Source organism: Ammospiza nelsoni, chromosome 18, assembly GCF_027579445.1.
Source record: "Ammospiza nelsoni isolate bAmmNel1 chromosome 18, bAmmNel1.pri, whole genome shotgun sequence".
Taxonomy (NCBI): domain Eukaryota; kingdom Metazoa; phylum Chordata; class Aves; order Passeriformes; family Passerellidae; genus Ammospiza; species Ammospiza nelsoni.
In genome coordinates, this window is record NC_080650.1 from 6,836,446 (window position 1) to 6,855,647 (window position 19,202).

The 19,202-nt window shown below is 44.4% G+C and overlaps 1 protein-coding gene across 1 annotated transcript in view; it reads right to left on the minus strand.

The window, feature by feature from the left end:
* Nucleotides 1-3,321: 3,321 nt before the first annotated feature.
* The window catches only part of LOC132081419 (uncharacterized), a 32,126-nt gene continuing 16,245 nt past the window's right edge, over nucleotides 3,322-19,202 (minus strand). Inside the window, exons 2-7 of the mRNA XM_059485120.1 lie at nucleotides 16,660-17,651; nucleotides 12,588-12,639; nucleotides 12,387-12,489; nucleotides 11,057-11,220; nucleotides 7,003-7,242; nucleotides 3,322-5,990 (exon numbers count right to left, since the gene is read on the minus strand). Coding sequence (XP_059341103.1) covers nucleotides 5,244-5,990; nucleotides 7,003-7,242; nucleotides 11,057-11,220; nucleotides 12,387-12,489; nucleotides 12,588-12,639; nucleotides 16,660-17,651 — 2,298 coding nt within the window. The 3' untranslated portion in view covers nucleotides 3,322-5,243. The remainder of the gene's footprint in view (nucleotides 5,991-7,002; nucleotides 7,243-11,056; nucleotides 11,221-12,386; nucleotides 12,490-12,587; nucleotides 12,640-16,659; nucleotides 17,652-19,202) is intronic.

Here is a 19,202-nt window from a genome sequence, read left to right on the forward strand (position 1 = left end):
TAGAAGTAAGAGGGCTCAAGATGCTTGCAAATTAAAAAGTTTGCTACTTTTTTAAAAAAGTAGTTACTATTTCAGTTTCTTGCAACACCATAAACACTGAAGTGACAGGTATTTTACCACCTGATTTAACAGCAGCCTGGATGAACTTACTGTAATACTGTGTTCATCTTTATTACAATTGTATAAATTATAAGGTTTCAAATGACTACTGTTAGTACAACTTTTTCTGCACAGAACCTTGGCCTTGCTGAGTAAATAGGAGCACTTGCCTGCCCTGTTGTATCTGAGGTGGAAGACAGTGATGCCAGAGTTAAGCTTCAAGTTGCAGTTTAGCATCCCAGGATTTTTGTGCTGCTGCCATCCCCACACTTGAAGCTGGATACTCTTTAATGTTGTAGCTAATCTATGTTGCTGTTCTTTATCCAGCTGTCAGGCTAAATTTAAGTGAAACTCAAACTCAGGTTAAGTATTGTAAAAGTGAAAACACAGTGTTGTTCTGTGCACCAGAAAGATGAGCTGATAGCCTTTAAAACTGGTAATTTTGGCTGGCCTTGCACTTGCAGTGGTGGATTTAAATTATTTCTACTCCATTATGTCCACAAATGACTTGTAACTAATTTAGTTTGAGAGAGCTGCTGCTTTGGGATTAATGCACTATTGAGAGATCAGGTCTGGCACAGCCAAAGCTCTTCCAAGCACTTTCTGCATAAAGAAAAAAGAAAAATGTTGGTGGGATTGAAGGGACAAATGTATGACCACTGGCAGCTCTTGGAGCCCTTGGAGTGGCTCAGGTACTCAAATTCTGCAGGATAATTTCTGCTTAAACTCTGAAACTGTTTTCATTGTATTTAGCAGGAATAACTTGGTATTTGACAGTCCAAGGTTAATTATTAGCTTTTTCAGTCACCAAACAAAACACATGCATTTGGTACCAATTTCCAGTCTTCAGTAGAACTGTGTAGGGCAGATGGTTTAGCCTGCAGCAGGAGCTTAGGGAAATAAGTTGATTCAAGTGAAAGGAGTTAGGAATTTGGGAAGTGAATGCTTATTCCAAATTATGCTCTGAAAATCTGGTTTCTTATGGCCCCTTAGAAGTCTGCTGGAAAGGAGCCTTGTTTTTTTTATGGTCTGCCCACTTAAAAATAAGTCAACAGTCACTGAAAGTTAGGAAAAAAAAATCTTGATTTGAAGAACATGTGAGGATTTTGCATTTTTTCCACCTATTTTATCTAATGTTCCTTCTGCATGATGTTTGGGAGCTGAAATACCACTTATACAATTCCAAGGAATAAGTTCTGAAGAAAACTAATTATACTATTTCCCACAGCAATGCTTAATATGCAAAGATTGCTTCTAAATCTGCTTTCCAGGTCATCCTTCTTTTCTTCACACTTCCATTTTGACTTTCAATGAGGTAATTTCACCCTTAAGCTCATTAGTTTCCATAGGAAATGAATTATAAAAAATGCTAAGTGTGCCATATGAGGTTTAACATCAAAGACATTTCTAGACAGACCATGAATATATGTTGAAGCTGTATTTAGTCTCTGTTGGGTATTCTTTTCAGTGCTGCTGAGTTTCACTTGCTTTCATTAGGTAAGTGTTGGCTTAGGAATGACTTACCTTTTCCCTTGCAATTCAAGTTAATCTTTAATTGTTTAGAATAAAATCTACTGACTGGACTGTTTGAGTCAAATGTGTTTTGTTAGGGCTCATGTGCCACCCTCCTGAGGGAAAAAACCCCAAAAAAAAGAGTTCTGAGCAGAAAAAGTTGCAACCAACTGCTCTTAACAAAGAGTTAGAGTTCCGAAAGGAAACCTCAGTTCATGTTTTTCTACTAAGTTATAAGTGGGATTTTTCTTGCTAAATGCTATTCTGAATCTTCCAAGTTAGGATGCTTTACCTGGATGTTAAATGTGTTGTTTCCCCTTTGAGCCTCCATTCCCAACCAGTTCAAATACCTGACAGTGAGAACCTCAGCACACCAGATTCTTGTCAGCTTCTATGGCTTCAAGCTTTTACTTTGAACCACTGTTTGTACAGTGAAAAAATAGGGAATGCCCACATATTTTTGTCCTATTTAGTCTACCTAACACATTGGCTAGAGGCTTTGGCTAGTATGTTCCAGAATAATTCATTTAAAAAAATAAAGGTGAGTATTATTCAGGTTTGTTGAAAAGGATACTGCTCTTTGATAGCTCCATAATGGTTTTTTTTACATTTTCCCCCCATGCAATTGTGGTTGGAATGATTTTTCCCCTCTCTTCAGTGAGTGCTTGGAGTGCTTACCCCATTCACTGCTTGGTTACAGAACACTGACTCAAACAGCAAACCCTGCACTGCACAAGGGCAAAACTGAATCCAAGCCCATGCATGAGGGATGAGGTTTTCTGTCATTAAAAGTGGCAACATAGCTCTCCAAAGTAATAATAACTGTTAGGAACAAAATAAATGCCATAAGTAATACTATTTAAAAACTAATCCTAGTCAATATTTACAGCTGAGAGTATTAACGTGCTTTATTCCACCCAGAGCTCTCAGAATTTCTTAGCTCTACACTGTGACTTTTTGGAAGAGTTTAGGTAGAAGTTATTTGTGTTTCTGAGGGGGGAAAAATGAAAATATGAGAACTTCAAAACAATTGCTTTAGCTGTAAGAGGAGGAAAATATTTTATACATTCTTTGAAGGTACAAAATATAACACGAATACCTTTTTAGCAGTTAATTTTAGTGATCTGCATTAAAAAAAATCCAAAAAAACCCTAATCAAACAAAAAAACTTCAAAAGGCAAATCAGGAACTGAAGTCTCCCCTGGGGTACCTGGGCACTGAGCTTCAGCATCTTCTAGTGCCAGAAGGCATCAGCTTTAAATAGTTGGTTAAATCATCTCTGTTCTGAGAATAAGCAGCACTGTTCAATATTTCGTGTTCATCCAGAGCAATATATATATATATATACACACACATATATGTGTGTGTGTGTAGAGTCCATGGTGCAGCCAGGGTGTCTGTGATTTGTTGCCCATCTGCTGCTGCAGAAGGCACTGATGGACCTGGAAGGAAACACAAACTCCCACAGAAACCTCCTCTGGCAGCAGTTGGACAAACCTGGTGAGCAGAGTCTGCTCTTTGGTTACACAACAGGTAGTGGAGGAGTTGGTGTAAACAACCACCTCATGTTCAGTCTCAGAGAAATCGGGACGGATCTAAAAAGGATTGTTTGCTTTTCTGCTCTTCTGCCACCACTGGGGTACCCCACAGGCTCTGAGGCACAATTCAGGCTTTCAGCAAAACAAATTAAGTGTTGTTACACCATAGAAATGAGTGGTTAAACATGCTTTTATTGAAAAAGCCACTTTTTCCAACCCTTCAAATGTAACTATTGTCAATAATTGAACACAAGTATTTTTCAAAAGTAGATTTTAGTATTTCAAACTTTAGAAATGTAATAAGTAACAGAACATTAAATTACAATGTATATGAATTTAATGCAGTGGAAGTTATTGTTAGAGTACTGAAGACTTCTAAATATTTTTAAAACCATAAATATATTAATCTCTTCCCTTTGAATCAAGTAGCATTAATTTAAACAACAACAACAACAGAAAATACCCACCAAAAAAGAACCAACCAACATGGAGCCAGACTTTGGCACTGAACTGAGTCTGGAAATAATAAATGCAGAGATTTGTTTGCTGTTCATGTTTGAGTCAATTGCTTAAAGGGCAAATGTGCTTTTGCTTCCACTGCTACCAGCTGCACAGCTTCTATGTCTAGGTAGACATGTAAACACACAGAGAAAATATAAGGCAAAACCTACAGTCTTGTGTTGCATATCTCAGACATTAATGGTGGCAAATGGAAGCTGTAGCAGCAGGTGAAATCATAAATAATTCAGTTAAATATTTCAGCAATCAGTCTTAAATGCCTTCACAGAGAAGGATTAAGATAACTGGATGCACACTGCAGCTAATACAGGGGAAGACTTGTGCAGGAGATTTCTTTCTGGCACCTGTTTTTATGACATACTATTGCTTTAAAAGAATGTGCTGTCTCAGCTGCAAAATGCAGCTTCAGAGGGAATTGTTTCATTTAAGAAAGAAAAACAATTCTGAATTCTGGGACAAACATGCAGGAGTCTCTTACAAAGATAGGAAAATATCACCAGGAGGAAATTAAAATACTGATGGGGTTATTAAAGGCAATAGGACTAGCAGGCTTCCCTTTGGTTCAGTGTTCCATTGAATGCCCTGGATTTGTACTCAGGGAGGCACAGCCATGTAGGGTTCTGTTCTAAAGAAAGTGAGCACTCAAAGTTTGCCCCACCTTAATTTTGTCTTTCAAGTCTTGCCTGCTAAAGGAAGGGGAATATTTCTCTAGTCAATGTGCGTTACCAGCAATAAATAGCTGGTGAATATAGGATCAGAGCAGCTGCAAATATCCAAGTGTTGGATTCTGAAGACTATTCCTAGTATTTCAGTGTTTACACATGCTCCTGTTGCCATGAGGAGTCATTTAATGCAGTGGACTGAGGTGTTCTAAGCCTATGTAGACCTAACAAAGATAAAGCTACATCAGACTTTAATAGAACAAGCATCTGGTATTGGGTTGCTCAGCTTGTCTGTACACTTCTCTAAAGAGTTTGGAGATGAGATAATCTTGCTCTTTAATACTAGAGTTGCTAATGCTTGGTAAGCTTTGTGCTAGACTGCAGAAGTTATGAAATACTTAAAATGAAGTTTACAAAACTGTATGCAAACATGCATGATTGAATTCTTACCCTTGGCTTGGCAAGGCTTGGATTGTACAGGCAGAGCTATAAACAGAAGCTAACTCAGAGCTCCCCACAGAAAGACTCAGGTGATGCCACAGGGACAGGGGACTGATTTACATTTCAGATATAAACCACGGTGTGACTGCCCCGGGTTACTTTCATTCCCATCCCAGAAAAGGGGTTCTGCAGCCTGAAGTACCTTTCCAGAGGATGCTTTCTTGTACAAACTCCATCCAAGTCTCATGCAGGAGAAGAGAGATGAGGTTAGTGACTGAAGGGAGATGGCATTGGCGCTGTGCTGTGGTTTGTATCCTTGTAATCTCAGTCCCAACGTGTGGGAAGCAAAGGCTGCTCTCAACAAAGCTGCCACATGTGACTGCCACACTGAGCTGCTGGGCACAGCTTCTGCTCTGCTCCTGTCCTGTTCCCTCTGGGTTTGGGACCTGATGGTTCAGTCGTTCCCAGTTCATCACTGGGCTGAGGCTTGGCATAGCGTGGCAGCAGCGGGGGCGTCGCAGTTCTGGGAGGGCTCAGCGCTGTTGGCATCCCCACCAACACTGAGAGCTGAGCTCTGCTGGTCCCTGGAGGAGCTGGGGCCCTTCCCATGGCCTTTGTACGACGTGGGGGATTTAGCCCACAGGGGAAGGCTCGATGTGAAGGGGGCAGAGCTGTTCCTCTCCGCACTCAGAACCACCGGCTGCTTCTCTGGCATGGCCTGAGCATACACAGCATTTTGCTCTGGCAGGTGATCTCCACACTGACTAAGGTGTTCTGCCAGGACCAGAGGCTGCTGATCATCCCCTTCTTCAGAAATAACAAAAACTGGTTTGTTTTTATCTGTTTCTACCATAAGCTCCTTTGTTTTTGAACCGTTGACCAAGTTGATTTTCAGTGGGTTGGAGCTCTCTAGAAGATTTTTGGGGCTTTGGCTGTTAACTGGAGATGCTGCCCCTAGATGTCTCGAGGGATCCAAGGACCTCATATGTTTGCTGTCAGGGGAACTGGCTAAAAATCCAAAATAAGGGTTCCCAAATCTGGATTTCTTCAAATTGCAGGAGGTTAACTTTCGCTGCCTCTGTGCAGACAGAGTGAGGGGATAGGAGGCATTACTGGCAGATGAATCAGAGTAAACAGTCTCTGATGCTCCCTCTATCTCAGTGGCTGAGATTACCTTCCTGGTTGGCACACCTTGGGGTCTTGCAGCTGTAGAAAAACCCTGCCAAAAATAGTACAAAATTAGCAGACATGCCATGGAAAGCAGCTCTCTCTCTCAACTTTGATCCCGAGAGAACTAAAAGTTAAAATTCCTGGTTATTTTAGAGGTAAGATGCATTCTTTAGCAAAAACCTATGTTATTACTTTAAAAAGGAAGAAACATCCTTTATTAGCTTTGTAACAAGCTGTTGATTTGATGACTACAGTCAGTGAGACCCAGATATCCCTGCCACACCTACAGATTCCTTGCAGTGCAATAATAATACACCAATTATAATAAATACTAGGCATAACCAGGGGGAAAAATCACATGTCAGAACACTCAATGAGATAATCTTGTCTGAAGGCATTTTTTAATGTTCTTCTGGACTGGGGATAATTTCTTAACCAGGTGCCAACTGCTGGAAAATACAGCTGCTTAATATTTAGGAAAGCCTGTATTACAGTATAATTAGGCAGAGACTTTCCCATGTACCCAGGAAGATGGACTGGGATGTGTTTGCACTGCAGGACAGAGAGATGAGGCACTGGCCAAGGGGAAAACGTGTTCCAACCAGTGAACAGTGGGGAAATACAGGAGCTGATGAGACAGAGTAAAGATCCATTCTGAATTAAGTGAAGTGTCTAAGAGAAGTGAAAAGTCTGTGAGGCCAAAGCTGAAGGAAGAACTCGCATGCCGAGACAGCAAGGAGACAGAGAAAGAAAAACAGAAAAGACCACAAGGTCGATTTGCCCCCGACTTAGAAATTCCTTTGATAAAGAAGAACTAGTGCTAAATGTCACACAGAATTAATTTGTATGAACTTATTGTGAAACTGTATGCATATGCATTTAGAAGGAGGATAAAAGAAGACCCGAGGTCTTCAGAAGTACGCATGCCTTGTTGGGGGACTTGCGTCCGGCGCGTCGTAATAAAGGCACACCGGGCTTTACAACTTTTACAAAGTTGTGAAGTTTCTTCTTTTCTCCGCAAAACACTGAGACCCCAACACCCTCCCCTGTGCAAGACTCACGCTGCTGTCCACCAGCTTTGTGAAGGGGCTGTTGGTGCTCCAGCTGCACCATTTCTTCTGCAGCTGCGGGATGGGAGCCAGGAGGTCGTGGAAGGTGCGGGCGCTCCAGGTGCGCTGCCGGGGACAGGGGTTCTCCAGCTGCGCGTTCCCCTTGTCTGCAGCCCCTGCAGCCGCGGGCTGCGAGCTCAGCCACTCCGACACAGAGCCCGGGCTTGTCACGCTCCTTTTCAGGTTTTTGTCCTGAAAACGGCAAATAAAGATCATTTGTAGGCATCTTTCATCGAAACATTTTTAAAACACTTTGGAAACAGGCTGTTGGTGTGAGAGACTTGTGCTAACAGTCAAGTTAGATTCAGTCTTTCTCAGAGGACTCAGGAATGCAACTTCTCATCATTTCCCTTCCAGTCTGCTGCCTGAAGCTCGCTGACTTCCCTGGAGGAAAGTTCTACCTTGCTCCCCCAGTTTAGGGTTTACAGCTGAAGGGGGAAATTTCAGTTAGGTAAGATATAGTCCTACAACCCTCATTAATTATATGAAATATCCACAGCTTAACTTTACTGGAAGTATTTGACAGATCAGAGTCATAAACTTCACTGTGCAAAACAGAATTCTTCCACTCTGCTTGGCTCTTGGAAGGCTCCAGGTGTACTTCTTGTGTATTTCTTTCAGTAGGCTCCATCCCCCTTAAATAAAACTTAAGGGGGATGGAGCCTACTGAAAGAAATCCAGAAGCAGAAGTCTCAAAAATGCACAGTTTGGGGAAAAAGACTGAAGCAAGTGATGCTCATTATCCTATGTTAGGGAAGAATTAAAAAATAAAAGGAATGAAAAATAAAGGAAATAATCTGTTCTCAGTGTCTGTGATGAATAGAACAAGAAGCACAAGAAGTGGATTGGTGCCAAGGGGATTTGCATTTCACATAAAAAATGCTCTTCTTCAGGTGGACAACATGCCTTAGGAGTAGAACAAGACATCCAGACAGCTGTAAAATTGGCATCATCAGAAGGTGAGACTACATTAAACTGCTGTCACCAGCCCTGTGAAGATCAGAGCTGATCAGACATGGGAATGAGCTATAGGCAAACATCTCTTCCATACTTCTGATGTTCTGATGTTCTAAGTTCTGATGTTGCATTTGAAATCACAATTTTTATCTTTAATATTGATATGAGCTTAGAGCCAGGAAAGTTAGAGAATTCCTGACATTCCTGTGAATCTCCTTTCATTCCTACTAATACCTCACCTGTTATTTAAGCCTCCTGTTACACAACTCTATACATATTTTTAATTTTCAGCTGTGCGAATATGGTTGTCATGAGAAGAATGAAAAATCCATATTTCCAAAGTTTACATAGTCCTTAAAGAGTGTCTGAAATAAATCCCACAGTGTCCTGGATTTTAAAATCCTGAGAAACCAGAAACATGTAATTTGATATTTCTGAGAATCTGAATCTCCCAAGTTTCTGCAAATCAAAGAAACTATTTAGTGAATGTGTCATATTGGAAATGGACGGGCAGAGAGGCAAGAAATTAGCACTAGATCAGAAAAAGAAACTCAGTAGGAAGCCAGGAGAGGCATCAGGCTCTGCATAAGTTGGTTTCAATACTAAGCTCCTAATCTAAGATTTTATTAAAGGGACAATATTTATAAATTTTAAGCCGCCTGTCTTCTCCTTAGTGGCCCCTTCAGGCTGTCTTAGTATTCATTATTCTAATATTATTGTAAATACTTCCAAACTGATGCAAAAATTAGCCTCTGGTTTTGAGATAGGTACACTGGAAGTAACTGGGAAGATGAACAGTGTATTTTCTAGACTTTGGAAAATGTTTGTTAGACTTCCATCATCATACTCTTTACTCAAACCTTTGCATCTGAAAGTTGCAGTGTCTGCTCAGAAGTCAGAGATCATGGTCATAAGTCAGCCAAAGGGTGAATGATGCCTTAAACCAAAGGGGATTTAGGAAGCCATGACTACTGGAGAAGCCCTGGAATCTCCCCAGAAGCCATCCCACCCTCTGTTACCTCACACCAGTCACAAACAGAGGGGGTTTTTGCGCTCCCAGCTCTTCCCTCATGACACAGGACTGGTGTCTTCAAACAGGTTTGAAAAGCTGCAGAGCAGAAGCTGCAGAGCAAAGCCAGTTAATCACTGGCTCAGGCCCAGGCTCACACTTGGTGGGCAGCACAGGACCAAGCAGCCAGACACAATTTCTCAGGGAGAAAGGTCAAGATAATTTTTTTAATGAAAGCTCCTTATAATTTAACAAATTCTAGTCAAGCATTTTGCGTGAGGTGAGTCTGCTGGCATTATTTACTGTACTGTGAAGGCTCGGGATTTCACACATGTTTTCACAAGGGGATAACTGCTCAGCTCCTGCCAAGGAACGGGCTGGGCTCCAGCAGATATCTCATCCCACTGCCTGGTGCTGGCCACAAAGCCACACAGCACATCCTCTGTGAGGCCTGGAGGCTGGCTGGCCAGCAGCATTTCACACCCTAAAAATACACAACTAAAAATTCAGCTGTAAACACGTCTGACATCCAGGAGCCCTCAGCACCAAGTGGCCTGATGAGAGCCCCTTTGAGTGCAGGTTTGTAACTGGTCTGCTGTGCTCAATCTGCACAGCCCTGGAGAGGATGGTCTTCAGCTGTGGGGAAAGGCCCAGGGCTTTTAAAAGGTCCTGCCATGCTTCCATGGTTCCTTGAGGAATTTCGTTGGGAGTATTGTCTTGTTTGTGTGCTGCATGGACATCACTGAGGAGATGCTTTCTGGCTTAATAATGTGTTTAATTCTTCGGGTTACTTTCACTGTTTTAACACTCTTCTATTTTTTTATGTATAAATGTCCTCTGAATGTTGATTGCAAAAGCAATGTCAGAATAGAAATGGGGGGATTGTGTGTATTTGTTCCTTCTGACTAAAGTGGGGAAAAGGGGCAGGAAAATGGTTTTTCCTCCTGCCTAGAAGCTGGATATGTGTGTGACTGCCACCAGGTGAAGCTCTCTGCTCTGGAAAGGACCAGGTTTGTCCAAGGGTGCCCAGTCTGGCTATATCCCCCAGTGCCCTGCTCCACAGAAGGTCACATTCAGGCAAGGGAAGGCTCCAGAGCTGTTTTCCCTTCTTTCCCTCTTTCTCTTCATCAGGGTGGCAGCTGGAGGCAAAGCTCAGCACGTGTCTTACACCAGCATAGGAAAATCCTGACCAGCCGGGCCTCCTGGCCAATTTCCTAATCAAGTGCAGGGATACAGAATGCTTTTGTTTTGTAAACTGTGACAGAAGTATTACACAGCCTGTCCTGGGCATGTGAGTTCCTTGTGCTGGTTGTTTATCCTCTTTATCCTGGGAAAAAGAGACAGGGCACTGGAGAAGAGAGTGTTGACCTGGGAAAGGCTTTAGCAGGCACCTGCAATGGATGTGCTCTGTTTATACTCACTCGAGGTTGAAGAGGTGACAGCCAGACCTGAGGCTTCTGAGCCATCATCTGTTTCTGAATAAATAAAGGACCAGGAGCCCAGGGGAAAGAGCTAAAATAAGAGAGAACCTGCTGAATCAATTCAGGTTTCTGTCTGTGAATCTGAGAGGGCCTCGGTGCTTTCATTTGAAGTATTTGATTTTTTTGGAGCCTAAAATGTTAATTTTCACATGAGCTTGGTGAGACACTCTCTGCCAAGCTGAGGAGCTGAGTAATTTCCCTGATCACTTGGAGGGGTGGGCAGGAGTAAGTCTGACTCGGGTCTTTTAGTTACTACAGGTGGTAAATTTTAATGGAACATCAGCTTTGCCAATTAACACTTCTGCAGGTTGGTCCTCCTGTCTGCTGGCAAACATCTCCATTATTTGCTAGTAGGGTTCTGCATTTGCTCTTCCCAAAGCTGGGAAGATTCTGGCTCAGGGGATCACAGTCCACTTCATTTGATGGCAGCTCAGCTTGAGGGGTAGGAGAACTGCCTGGTTCAGTCCCTGCCTTTCTGGAAAGGGGGCATTAGGCAAAAATGGACAAGTGCTGTCCAAGAGGGACATCCTGCAGCCTGCAGGAGATGCTGGGGATGTACCTGTATCCTGTAGGTGGTAAAGCTCAGCCCACTGGTCCCAGGTCCAGCAGAAATGATGAACACTTCATCACTCCCAGTCTCAGTGGTCACTGCAGAGATGGAGGAGGGCACATCTGGGTCAGTGTCCTGAGGAGACCGTTCTGTGCTGCCTCTGCAGGAAGTGACTGAGAAAGGAAGAAAATCAATAAAGATTGCTTGCAAGAGTCCAAAACATCTGTTTCCAACTCCTCCCTCCCTCACCAGACAATCTAGAACAGCCTTTGGCTGGCTGTTGCACCAGCCAGAATGAAATTCAAGTCAACAGTTTGCTCTCCTGAAACTGCAAGCTTTTAAAAACAAAGCAAAAGAGGAGAGGAGAAACACCCTTGGGTTTGCTTTCTAATAAAAACAGACATGAACTGAAATTCCTTGTGTTAAACACTTGAGGGTGTGCTGCAGATCAGAAACTTGCAAACTCGCTCAACTCATTATTTATTTTTATTTACTCATACCTGCTAATACTGGGAGCTGTAGGTTTTGGTTAAACCCCAGTGATCTGCTCCTACAGGCAGCCTGATGCTCCAGGGGCTGCCATGGAGGGGGATGTGTCTGCATGTGTGCCCAAGGCCTGTCCTCTGGTCCAGGCAAGGAGAACTCTGGCCACAGCCTCCTCAAGAAGGAGACGGGAAGCTGTTGTGGCTGGGAGTACAGAATTAGCTTTTGTGGTGATACCCTTGTGAGAGCTGAGTGTTCACTGGGAAACTGATGGAAACACAGCAGAAAGCTCCTCCCTGTTGGCCTCCACCAACCAAAAGGGGCACTGGGGCAGTTCATGTGTTGTGACTCAGAACTGCAGCACATGACATTCTCTGCAGCTTGGCTGGGATGCTTTTTCCTGGAAGGACACTGTGAGGTAAATGTGACCCAAAGCACCTCCATCCATGCAGACCCACAGGAACAGGGAGCCTCGGAGCTGGAGGTGGCCAAGACAATCTGAGCATTGTAAAACCCATCCTTTCTGGAGAAAGTCAGGCCCAGGGCAGGTGAATCTCTTCTGTTGACGGGTCTGTGTGGGCTGTTTGTAGCAGCCTGAACCCACCAGGTTTGCTCTGCTAACCCAGTGTCTCCGCAGTGCCGTGTGCTGTGACAGCTTGTGCTGGCAGCGCTGGAGCTGTGCTTCCACGAGCTCCTTGCCAGGGGAATTACCCTCCAGCGAGGGGGAGCAGCAGGGACAGTGCCCACAGCAGAGCCTTTCTGCTGTGGAGCAGCTCCCCAGCTGTGCAGGGCAGGGCTGAGGGGAAGGAAGGATCTGATGGAGGCTCTGATGGACCGGCCCGGGCCCCGCACTCACCCGCCTGCTCCCGGCTCACAGAGTGGTTGTTGTTCTCATTCTCCCGGCTTGGCACTACCAGCTGGAGCTCATTGATATCAACAGTGGAGTTCTGGATCCTGTTCTACAACTCAGAACATGCCCCAGTAAACATCGTCAGACAAACAGTGAAACAGCCAACATGAAAGAGAAACAGCAATTGCTGAAGCCATTAGCACTAACCTCCTGGTCACTGCATGCGTTGGATGAGCTCCTTTTGGGGCACGTTCTCGGCCTGGAAAGGAGAGACAGCAACAACAACAACAACAAGCCCTCGAGTGAGTTAAAGATCCACAGCGGGAAAGTTCTGGGCCCTGCTCATCCTGCGAGGGGAACCCAGCAGGTAATGAACATCCAAAATACTTGCCAAGACTCAAGGCAGCAAGGCCTGTAAACAAGGGGAGAGAATAATATGCTCATGTGGTGGAAAGCCAGCTGAAGAAGAGAAGCTGTCATCTTCTTCCTCTGCTCGTGCAAAAGCAGAGCTGAGCCCTGTGCCAAGTCCCACCAGGCTCCCCCTGGCAGCTGCTCCTCCACATCAGCGACTGAACAGCAGGACTGAGATCCTTCAGTCTGGGCAGTGACATCCCTCTTGTCCTGCTAGACAGAATATTTCATCTGCATAGCTAACACTGCACACTGGGCTATATTTAGCAAGCAGAGAGCATCAGATGCTGCTCATTTGTGTGACTGTTTCACTAAGAGGCAGTGCTGTGGCAGATGATGATGGCATGAACGTGCCTCTTGGCTGAAGGGAGACACATGTTCTTAACCGTTTGTTTCACATTTTTACTAAAACTGAGATTATGAAACAGCTAGAGTTATAAACTTTTGGACAAATAAGGCTTAAAGAAATCACAAAGAAAGGCTGGCACTGGTGGACCTGATAATGACTGAAACAAGGGTAGCCTGTGGACAATGGTTCTCCAGGGGACAGTGCAGACTCAGGGGAGCATTAGGCACTGACTGATGGGATGCAACCCAGTTATTTTAAAAGCAAATTCTCACCCCAGGTGATGGGTGGGCAGCAGGCAGTGACTGGCAGGGCAGCTTGGCTGGGGAGAGATGGCAACACTGAGGGCTTGATGGAGTCACTGCACACCCAAGGGTTGGGAGGCAATGCAGACCTAAAGTGCAGCTGCAATTCATGGGTTGCAACCATACAGCCAAAGTTTGACTGCATGGGACAGGATTAAAATTAAATAAGATGGACGTATCTGTTGTTCCTGGGGCTTGGGAAAGAAAATAAAAAATCCCCCATTACTCGAGCCAGGCTTCATGGCCAAAAGTAATTAGAATTATTGGCCAACTAACAACTGAAGCTTTCATTCCCTCCCCAAGTAGAAAACAAAAGCTGCAGTGTGGCAGAGACTTGGAGTTTCCCCAGAGAGCTTTGCCCTGCTCAATGCAATGAGCCTGAGCAGATACTGCTGATGACTTGGTGCACTGGAGTGGCAGTGGGTGCCAAGCCCATCCCAGGCCATTTCTACTCCTGGCAAGGCTGAGCCTGCTACTTTTAGCTAAGCAAGAGCAGCAGATAGAAATGGGAAAAAAAAAATCAACAGCTGAACCTGGTACCAGAGGAATAAATAAAGTATGAAGAGAAAAGAAAGTTGAAGGCAAGTTTACAAGGCCAAGAGCTTCCAGGTTCTTCCTCTTGGCATGCTCTGCAGTGGGCAGCCAGGACAGTGTCCCTGTGCCTCAGAGGGCTGGTCCCAGGTCTGTGTGCTGCTCTGGTAAAGCAGCAGCATCTCCCCCCAGCCCACCCCGTGCCACCCTGACATTTTCTGCAGAGAGGAGAGACTGTGGCTAATACACATCTGACACCTCATTTCAAGCCTCTATTTAGGACTAGAAGCATAAAATAGAGCTCGATGGGCTCAATCTAAAAGAAGTTTAATGCTTAATGGCCTCAGCAGTCTTATTCTGAGCTGCATTAAAAACCCACAGCTGCCAGCTGTAGGCAAGCTCCAGCCAGGGCCAGGGTTCTGGGACCAGAGACCAATGCCCTTGGAGCAGTTAGCTCAGAAAAGAGGGAGAAAAGGAACACCTCACCTGTGTTCCAGTGCAACACAGGGGAGGTAACTCAGCACAGGTCATGGCATCTCTGCCACCTGGTCCCACTTTAATGCTCTGATAAAAAACAGAGTGGCGTAATCAAGGATCCCAGGAACAGCATACAGGGAGTACAGGAGGCTGGGACAGCAAACACCCTGTCAAGAGGCTAAAGGAGTAGGGGTAGTCTCTATATTCAGTCAATAGCTGGCTGAGGTATAGGTATCTTCTTAAAAAAAAATAGTTGTAGAGCAATGAAGAGACATAAATTCCAGAGTTGAAAGGAGCAAGCCTAATGCTGTGCCATAGGGACCCCTGTAGGATGTGTTCCCAGAACACACAAACATTGCTGTGTGGGGCTGGAGCCCTGTGGACTGTTTTTTTTCTGTTGGTCAGCAAGAGCAGAACATTATTTTGTAAACATCTAACAAGCAGAAAGCCAAACTGTGAATGTGAGCAGCATGGCCTGACTTTCTAAACAGGCTTTGCAGAGGAAACCTCAGCCAGTGGAGCCTCAGATTGCTGGTGCACTTTTTTGGGTTGAATAATGCTCTGCTTCATGGATTGTTACAGTGAAATTAAATAGGGGTATTGGAGCAGGAACAGCCTACTCAACATGTGTATCAGCCCAGACTGCTGCCATAGCAAAGGGAGCCTGTTTCTGTCTCTTCTGAAGATTGGCAAGGGCATAAAAATAAAGTATTTGGTATCTGGAAGATATTTTCCACCAGACTTTTTCCTTTGGAGCTAGCAAAAAATTGTGGTCTAAATTAGTGCTCTGCGAGCTCTTTAAAAACAAAAAGGTTAGTTAAATGTAGTACATGCAAATTTAACTCTTACAGCCACAAAATCAAAGACCCTTAAGCAGGAATTTCTGTATATACAAAACAGAGATTATATTTCAGCTTCACCACTGTGCCTGTGTTCTCTGGTGCCCAGTGTGATTGGCCTGTATTTTGTGTTTATTCTGCCAGAGCTAAAATGCAGCCTCCATCAGGGCAAGGCAAACCAAAGTGCTCTGCCAAACCAGCCCCAGGGCTGGGGGTGTCTGGGCAGTGCTGAGGCTCTGGGGCTGCAGGATTCACACTGGGTGAGACAGGGGATGCAGGAGGGAGGAACCAGAGCAGCTGCTCTGGGAAATGAACACTCCTGCCAATACCCAGCCCAGAGCGGAGCCCTGCAAGGGGCACTGCTTGTTTCAGTTTACCTGATGTTTTCATGGAAGTCAAATCGTTTGGAAAACAGTGTTTGTTTTGACAAAAACCTGGGGAGAATGGGCTCTGTTTTGGATTTGTTGGAAGGGAGAGGAATAAATCACGGTTTCTACAAAAATGTTTTCACTAGGGAGTTAGAAAAATGCAAACATATGCTGGGGGGCGGAGAAGTGTTCCTTGGATAGATATAGAGAAAAGAAATACATAAAAGAAAAGCAATTGACTGGAGAGGCATGCTTGTGTAACTGTTAGCATTTAACTAGTTAGTATCAGGACCTGGAAATCCAAACCCAGCCTGACCATCAGCTCATTTGACTGGATTGCTTTGGATTGCATTGGGAACAATGAGAGCTACTGCAGCATGGCTCTGGGCTCTTCCCCAGCATCAAAGGGATGTGCAGATGACTTCTTAGCACACTGAATGCATTGGATTTAGAATTCCTGCACAGTCTCTTGGATAAAATATGCTACAGATGGGAAAATATTTTTAAATCTTAATTCTATGTGGTAATACTTTGGTTATTATTTACTTTTCTGTAGAGTGCTAGTGATGGTTAGTTAGAGACAAACTGTGGGATCTCTGTGAGAAGATGCAGTGACTGTCAGCTCAGCCTGCTCAGGAGACTCAGGGAAGGATGATCTTTCTCTGCTGAACCTGTCCATCAGCCAAAAGCTGAGGTTCAAAGGCACCACTGCCGTTGAAACAAAAAATACCCAGGAAAGTCCTCACTATTCTGGTATTTCTGCAGGAAAAAGAAAATAAATCTGAGGTACAGGAGCTATAGAAGTAGGAAATAAAACTGAGGAGCCATGGGCAGGTGCAGTGAGGGGCATTCACTCCCTCTGTACCCACTTCACCACATCTGGAGGACAGCAGGAGTTAGCAGAGCAAAGGAAAGGTCACTCTTCTGTGTGATTGTAACTCTTTCCTGCTCATTTCCCTGTGGATAATATCATATGCTTCCAAGGCTCTGGCATCACCTTACCTGCAGGCCACGCAGAGGGCAGAGAGCAAAGCAAGAGCAAAGACAACAATCCCTGTCACAACTGCCAGCAGCATCATGTTTTCCCTCCTGTCCTGCCTGACAGCACCCACGGGGCCTGGCTCGCTGATGTTCCTGTACTCGAAGAGCATCGCGAAGCCTCGGCCCCGGTCCGTGGTGGTGATCAGCTCCATGATGACCTCCACCATCTCCAGAGATGAACCAAACACCATGGTCTTGTTTACAGGGGAATTTGGGCCGCAGAAGCGAGAGGAGAACGTGATGAGATCGGAAACATACAACACATCATGGGGACAGATATCCCCTGCTGGCTGAGGGCTGGAGATTTCCATGGGCAGTGCTGTTGAGGGAAGTGTCCAGCTCTCTGCTGTGACTTCATCCCTCTCACCAGCAGCCAGGTGGGCAAGCAACACCTTCCCTTCCACATCCCCTTCTGTTTCCAGGCCACTGGTGTTTTGCCTCTGCATTGAGGCACTACCAGCCACGGGCAATGGCAGCTCCTCTGGCTGAGCCTTGGTCATTGCTTTGGGTTCCTTCATCTGCTTCCACTGGTTTTCTTCAGATGCTTGCTTGGCTTCATTTTTTTTTGAGATGGTTCCTGGAAGTTCATCCAGGTGACCAGCAAGGTCCTTTGACTGGTCTCCAGTGCTGCTCAGGTTCTGAGCCCCCTTCGACATCGAGCTCTGGAGAGAGGCTTTTGTGGTGTGGACAGCAAAGCCCAGGTTTTCCTCAAGAGAAGGCATGTCCTTATTTTCTGTTGTAGCAGGGGCTGAGAAGCCATCCCAGGGGGCTGGAGTTTCACTAGAGCTCTCAAAAATGTCAAAGTCAAATATTTCCAGGATGAGATGGGTCCTCATGGGAATGAAGAACTGCCAGACGCAGTGCGTCCCTGGGTAGTAGTTGTTTGGAAAACCTGGTGACAAAATCAGGCCTCTTTCCATTGATTCCACCACTGCACCACAAGAGTAGTACACCTGGGAAATAAAACAAAGAATCTTACACCTTGCCATGGATTACAGCCAGGATGCAGCCTGCCAGACCAATGGAAGGTCCAGCTCTTTGCTTTCCCTTCAGAGACTGGTTTAAGATACCCCCAAGACAGGGAAATTCATTAAGCTTGTGCAAATCTTAGCTCCTACTTTTGTGGAGCATCAATCTAATATGGGAAGCCACTCTTAGAGATTATGGAAGTGTATATTGGATGGTCAACCTCCAAGAGAAATATAACCCACGTAAGTAATTCACATAATTCTCACTTCCTACTACTGATAATTTGTGCTGTTGGCAAACATACAACTTTTTGACCACACAAATGTGTTGCCCTAAACAGTTGGTTGTGTGAGAAAAACCTTAAGAAGCTAAAGGAAAAATGTGTCACAGCACTTAAAATTCTGTGTTATTTTCATTACAAAAACATATTTATGTAAAAAAAGAACCTTTGCATTGATGATCACCCATGATTCATCCAACCAACTCATCTTCTTTTCAAGGACATTCAGCCTTATTTACTTCAGTAAAATGTAGCTGCTTTTGATTGGGCAAATTGTCTCTTTTGCAAGTGCAAAGCCTCTCAAAATAGTGACAGCAGCTATCAGCTCTCACCAGTAAACCAGCAACCAACATGCATTTTACATAACACAGTGACAGTTCCATGTAAATCTGCTATTTCTTCCTTCTCCACAAATAGCCTCCAGCCTCCAAGCAGGAAGGAAGTCCATAAATGGTGGCCATGAAAACCATTCTGTGCTTTTCTAAAGGTGCATGAGGCTGCTTTTGCACATCATATTTACAACTACCTTCTCCCAAAGCCACTCTCAGAGCCTTTTTTCAAGATTCTTTCATAAATTTGCAGAGCACAGAGCCCAGTCTGTGCCTTAGGCAATTGTTTTTGAAAAGGGAAAGAAAAAAAAAAACCCAGAAGTGCTTAGGTCACAAGCCCGGTCTAGGAGCATGGGTTTACGAGCATTAATTGGAAAAGAAAGGGAATGCTTTGGGTTTGGTGTGGTTTTTTTATTGGAAATGATTAGTTGTCTTGGTCTGTTATCTATTTAAACACAAAGGAACTTGGCAGCAGAACAAACGAAGCTTATGAAGTCCATATAAAGCCACAAAGATCAAACTACTCCAGATTTTTTTTCTCTTGGTCCCTCCCCTTAGCTCATATTGAAATGGGAAGAAAAAAAAAGGAACACCAAATGTTTTAAAAGCTCCTAAATAGAAACAAAAAGCCAGACCTGTTCTGTGAGGCACAACCTTTGTTTTGCAGCAGGTGCTGCTGATATTCTGGGGGATTTCAGGGTGGATGCAGGATGGCCACAGAAAAGGACCAAAACAGTAACGTGGGTGGAAACTGTGTTCTGTATTCAACTTGGAATCCAATATTTGACTTGTAAAAGTGTCATCTAAATCAAAGCTTATGTTAATTATAGTGGAATAAACTACAGGCTGCTCATTTAAGGCACCTGGGCTGGATTATGGCTGGAAGTCTCAAGTGGAAAAGAAACCACATTCGTTGCCACACACAT